Below are 6,000 nucleotides of genomic sequence, written 5' to 3'. Positions count from 1 at the left end.
AGATGGTCTCTACCCAACAACGGGCTCACAGTCTAGAAGGGGGGAGACAGACAAAAAAAGGAACCAAAAACAAAACAAGTAGGTAAGTGTCAATACCATGAGAATAAATAGAATTATAGCTATAGACACATCATTAATAAAGTAGAGTAAATGAAGTAGATAGGTGTCAATACCATCACAATAGAGTTATAGCTATAGACACATCATTAATAAAATAGAGTAAATATGTACAAGTAAAATAAATAAGGTAATAAATATGTACAAAAGTAGCTGTCCAGTAACTCCAGTGCTTAGAACAGTGCTTGGCACATAGTACGCACTTAACAAATACCATCATTATTATTATTATTCTCTGTGCCTCAGTGACCTCATCTGTAAAATGCGGATTAAGACTGTAAGCCCCACGTGGGACAGCCTGATTACCCTGTATCCCCACCAGTGCTTAGAACAGTGCTTGGCACATAGTAAGCGCTTAACAAATACCATCATCATTATTATTATTCTCTATGCCTCAGTTCCCTCAACTGTAAAATGGGGATTAAGACTGTGAGCCCCACGTGGGACAGCCTGATTACCTTGTATCTCCCCCAGCACTTAGAACAGTGCTTGGCACAGAGTAAGGGCTTAACAAATGCCATCATTATTATTATTATTCTCTAGGCCTCAGTTCCCTCAACTGTAAAATGGGGGTTAAGACTGTGAGCCCCACATGGGACAGCCTGATTACCTTGTATCTCCCCCAGCGCTTAGAACAGTGCTTGGCACAGAGTAAGGGCTTAAAAAATACCATTATTATTATTATTATTCTCTAGGCCTCAGTTCCCTCAACTGTAAAATGGGGGTTAAGATTGTGAGCCTCACTTGGGACAGCCTGATTACCTTGTATCTCCCCCAGCGCTCAGAACAGTGCTTGGCACAGAGTAAGGGCTTAACAAATACCATCATTATTATTATTATTCTCTAGGCCTCAGTTCCCTCACATGTAAAATGGGGGTTAAGACTGTGAGCCCCACGTGGGACAGCCTGATTACCTTGTATCTCCCCCAGCGCTCAGAACAGTGCTTGGCACAGAGTAAGGGCTTAACAAATGCCATCATTATTATTATTATTCTCTAGGCCTCAGTTCCCTCAACTGTAAAATGGGGGTTAAGACTGTGAGCCCCACGTGGGACAGCCCGATTACCTTGTATCTCCCCCAGCGCTCAGAACAGTGCTTGGCACAGAGTAAGGGCTTAACAAATACCATCATTATTATTATTGTTATTCTCTAGGCCTCAGTTCCCTCACCTGTAAAATGGGGGTTATGACTGTGAGCCCCACGTGGGACAGCCTGATTACCTTGTATCTCCCCCAGCGCTCAGAACAGTGCTTGGCACAGAGTAAGGGCGTAACAAATACCATCATTATTATTATTATTATTTGTTCCTGTTCGGGCACCCCCTCCGCCCCCCACCCCCTCGCCCCCCGGGCCTTCCACTTTGATTCCTGTACTTGAGTCTTTCTCCCGCTTTGAAATGCAAACCCGCCTTTCAATGCAAAAAAAAAAAAAAAAAAAGAAGAGAAAGGAGCAATAAAAGTCCGGGGTGGGGCCTGGCCGGCCGGAGGCCGGGAGGTTCAGGTGAACAGTTGGTCCGGGAAGACTTGGGGCCCACAGCTCGGGGCTGAGGACTGGGCGGCGGGGACTCCTGGGGCCCAGCATGCGCCCGGGGCTCCCCAGGAAAGATGTACGTGGGCTATCTTCTGGATAAGGAGTCCAACATGTACCCCAACTCCGTTAGGCATCCCAGCCTCAACCTCAGCCCCCAGAACTATGTGCCCGCGCCTCCCCAGTACCCGGACTTCACCGGGTACCACCACGTCTCGGGGCTCAACGGCGACCCTCACCATGCCCAGCCCGGGCCCGCCTGGGGGGCCCCCTACGCGGCGGCCAAGGATGAGTGGCAGGGCTACGGAGCGGGCCCCGCTGCCCCCGCCGCCAGCCCGGCCCAGCTGGGCTTCAGCCCCCAGGACTTTCCCCCCATGCAGCCGCCCCCCGGGCCCGGGCCCGGCCCGGGCCTCCTCCCGCCGCCCCTCAGTGCCCCGGTGGTGGCACCCATCTCGCCCAGCGGGCAAAGACGCACGCCCTACGAGTGGATGCGACGCAGTGTGCCCGCGGGCAACAACGGCGGTAAGCCACCCTCGCTCGACGCCCTCCGGTCCCCCCTTCCTCTCCCGGGCCCCCGAGCCCACTGTTGGGTAGGGACTGTCTCTATGTGTTGCCAACTTGTACTTCCCAAGCGCTCAGTACAGTGCTCTGCACACAGTAAGCGCTCGATAAATACGATTGATGATGATGGTGATGGTCGTCGAGGGCACGGCCTAGGCACCGGCCGGCGGGCACCGTGTCTCCCCCTTCTAGACTGTGAGCCCGCTGTTGGGTAGGGACGTCTCTAGATGGTGCCAACTTGGACTTCCCAAGCGCCTACTACAGCGCTCACTAAATACGATTGAAATGAATGAATGAAAACCCGACGCCCACGCGCCCTGAGCCCGCTGTTGGGTAGGGACCGTCTCTAGATGTTGCCAACTTGGACTTCCCAAGTGCCTAGTACAGTGCTCTGCACACAGTAAGCGCTCAATAAATACGATTGAATGAATGGATTAATGAAAATCCGACGCCCACGTGCCCTGAGCCCGCTCTTGGGTAGGGACCGTCTCTAGATGGTGCCAACTTGGACTTCCCAAGCGCGTAGTACAGTGCTCTGCACACAGTAAGCCCTCAATAAATACGATTGAATGAATGGATGAATGAAAATCCGACGCCCACGCGCCCTGAGCCCGCTGTTGGGTAGGGACCGTCTCTAGATGTTGCCAACTTGGACTTCCCAAGCGCCTACTACAGTGCTGTGCACACAGTAAGCTCTCAATAAATACGATTGAATGAATGAATGAATGAAAACCCGACGCCCACGCTCCCTGAGCCCGCTGTTGGGTAGGGACCGTCTCTAGATGTTGCCAACTTGGACTTCCCAACCGCCTACTACAGTGCTCTGCATACAGTAAGCGCTCAATAAATACGATTGAATGAACGGATGAATGAAAATCCGACGCCCACGTGCCCTGAGCCCGCTGTTGGGTAGGGACCGTCTCTATATTTCCCAAGCGCTTAGTACAGTGCGCTGCACACAGTAAGCGCTCAATAAATACAATTGAATGAATGGATGAATGAAAATCCGACGCCCACGTGCCCTGAGTCCGCTGTTGTGTTGGGACCATCTCTAGATGTTGCCAACTTGGACTTCCCTTAGTACAGTGCTCTGCACACAGTAAGCGCTCAATAAATACGATTGAATGAATGGCCCCGACCCCAATCTCCAGGCGCCTCTCCTCCATCAGTCCATCCATGAGTTGCATCTAATACTAATAATAATGATAGCATTTATTAAGCTCTTACTATGTGCAAAGCACTGTTCTAAGCCCTGGGGAGGTTACAAGGTGATCAGGTTGTCCCACGTGGGGCTCACAGTCTTAATCCCCATTTTCCAGATGAGGGAACCGAGGCCCAGAGAAGTCAAGTGACTAGCCCAAAGTCACCCAGGTGACAAGTGGCGGAGCCGGGATTTGAACCCATGACTTCTGACTCCAAAGCCCGTATTCTTTCCATTGAGCCACTATTCTTCTCTATTTACTGAGCGTTTATTGGGGGCAGGCCGCTGTGGCTCAGGACGTGGGTTCTAATCCCGCCTCCGCCACTCGGGGCAAGCCACTTCATTCATTCAGTCGTATTTATTGAGCGCTTACTGTGTACAGAGCACCGGACTAAGCGCTTGGGAAGTACAAGTTGGCAACATATAGAGACGGTCCCTCCCCAACAGCGGGCTCACAGTCGTGGGTTCTAATACCGCCTCCGCCACTCGGGGCAAGCCACTTCATTCATTCAGTCGTATTTATTGAGCGCTTACTGCGTGCAGAACACTGGACTAAGCGCTTGACTAAGGATTAAGACCCCACATGGGGCAAACTGATTACCTTGTGTCTACCCCACCGCTTGGAACAGTGGTTGGCACATAGTAAGCACTTAACAAATACCATTATTATTATTATGATTATTACTGAGGTCTTGGGAAGGTACGGTAAAACAGTTGGTAATAATAATAATAATGGCATTTATTAAGCGCTTACTATGTGCAAAGCACTGTTCTAAGTGCTGGGTAGGCACGGTCCCGGCCCCAACGAATTTACGAGGAGCTTATGTTTCTTATGTTATTGCCCGTCTCCCCTTCTAGACTGTAAACATGTTGTGGTGCTACATTGGTGTGTTGTCCTCTCCCAAGCGCTTAGTACAGTGCCCTGCACGCAATAAGCGCTTAATAAATACGATGGATTGATTGATTGATTGATTACAGTGGATTACAGTCCCCACTCTGACCGAGCAGGAGCTCCTTCCCCTGGCTTCAGCATCCCGGCTTCCGACGGCGGGGCAGGAGGTCGTCAGGGCCTCTGGCTCGGACCAGAACGCTTAGTACAGTGATCCGCACTCAGGAAACGCGCAGTAAATACGATTGAATGAATGACTTTCGGGTCGCCCGGCCCGGTCCCCACCCGTCATGGTGCCCCCCCAACTGCCGCTCCCACTTTATCTTCTAGACTGTGAGCCTACTGTTGGGTAGGGACCATCTCTATATATTGCCAACTTGAACTTCCCAAACGCTTAGTACAGTGCTCTGCACACAGTAATCGCCCAATAAATACGATTGAATGAATGAATGAATCAGGGTAGAGGCCTCCTTCTGCCCATCGGGCTGCATCCCCCGCATCCTCGGATGTACCATCTTCAGAAATTCATTCATTCATCCATTCACTCAGTCGCATTTACTGAGCGCTTACTGTGTGCAGACCACTATACTAAGAGCTTGGGAAGTGACAATGTCACCCGCTCCCCCAGGGTCCAGTCGAGGCTCAGATGCGAGGCCTGCTGCCCGCAGACCGGACCCTGTGGTTGACTGCAGAGGGAGACCAGAGCCCTTCCGCCATGGTGGGCACCTCGGTGCCAGGTAGAGGTCAGCCCCCCCTTTGCCCTCCCGCCCCCCAGTTTGCAGGATGGCCAACCGACCAGTCCCTGAACTCTTGACCCGGCCCCACAGGGCACGGGAGAGGAGGAAGGGGGAGGTGGGAAGAGAAGCTTGTTTCTCGGTGGGAAAAAGTGGACGCTTCTCCCCACGGAAATCTAAATGAACACGCCCGGGGCAGCCTCTGATCAACTCTTCAAAGGCAGCAAGGGGGCGGGGACTACAAAGCAAAGGCCTTTAATGAGGGGCCGCAAGTGCCAGTTTACAAGCACTGCCCCTTTGTCATGTAAACATGGCGGGCCGGGATCTGGAGTGACTCCTGTTTGCAGGAAGGTGAGGGGGCACCCGATGGCCCCCATTGTCCCGGCCTTTGTGCCGCCCGGCTTTGAGGGCGGGGAAACATGCGGCCTGCCCCGGCTTTGATGTCCCCGGACCGATTCTCCCCGACTTGTAGTTGAGGCCCGGCTGGCCCTGCCCCGGCCTGTCTGCCCCCTCGCTCTCGGTGTCTCTGCCTCTGGTCTCCTTAGGGGACCCAGGATGTCCTCAAGCCGGCGTCGGGAAAGGCCTGGGCCTTTGCTCTGTCTGCCCAGGGGCAGGTGCACCAGGGCTGGACCCTTCTGCCGGTCAGCTCACTCCACCCGGTCCTCTGGCAGAGCACCCCGAGGTCTCCGCCAGCCCCCTCCTTTGCTGCTCCGTGAGGATCACTGAGCCCCAAGCCTCTGAGGTCCACCCCCCAGCCCTGGGAAGATCGGAGGTGGGCAGAGTTGATGTCCGAGGAAAAAACCCTCCAAGTCAGAGGACATTAGGAGCAGGCGCAGGCCACCTAGGATGACCCCCCTGCAGTGCCCAGGAGTTGCCCTGGGCCCAATCTTGCCTTCCACCTCTTTTCCCCTCTTCCTCCTCCACCACCAGGTGTAGGTAGCAGGTTGACCCTGTTCCTCCTCCTTTCCTT

At 53.3% G+C, this 6,000-nt stretch overlaps 1 protein-coding gene across 1 annotated transcript in view; it reads left to right on the top strand.

Moving 5' to 3' along the window:
* Window positions 1-1,722: 1,722 nt before the first annotated feature.
* Window positions 1,723-6,000, top strand: part of CDX1 (caudal type homeobox 1) — a 37,270-nt gene continuing 32,992 nt past the window's right edge. The window contains exon 1 of the mRNA XM_038772265.1: window positions 1,723-2,167. Coding sequence (XP_038628193.1) covers window positions 1,723-2,167 — 445 coding nt within the window. The remainder of the gene's footprint in view (window positions 2,168-6,000) is intronic.

This window comes from Tachyglossus aculeatus, chromosome X1, assembly GCF_015852505.1.
Source record: "Tachyglossus aculeatus isolate mTacAcu1 chromosome X1, mTacAcu1.pri, whole genome shotgun sequence".
Classification (NCBI taxonomy): Eukaryota; Metazoa; Chordata; class Mammalia; order Monotremata; family Tachyglossidae; genus Tachyglossus; species Tachyglossus aculeatus.
Note: the sequence above shows the minus strand (reverse complement) of the source record. Positions and strands in the feature narration are given on the sequence as shown.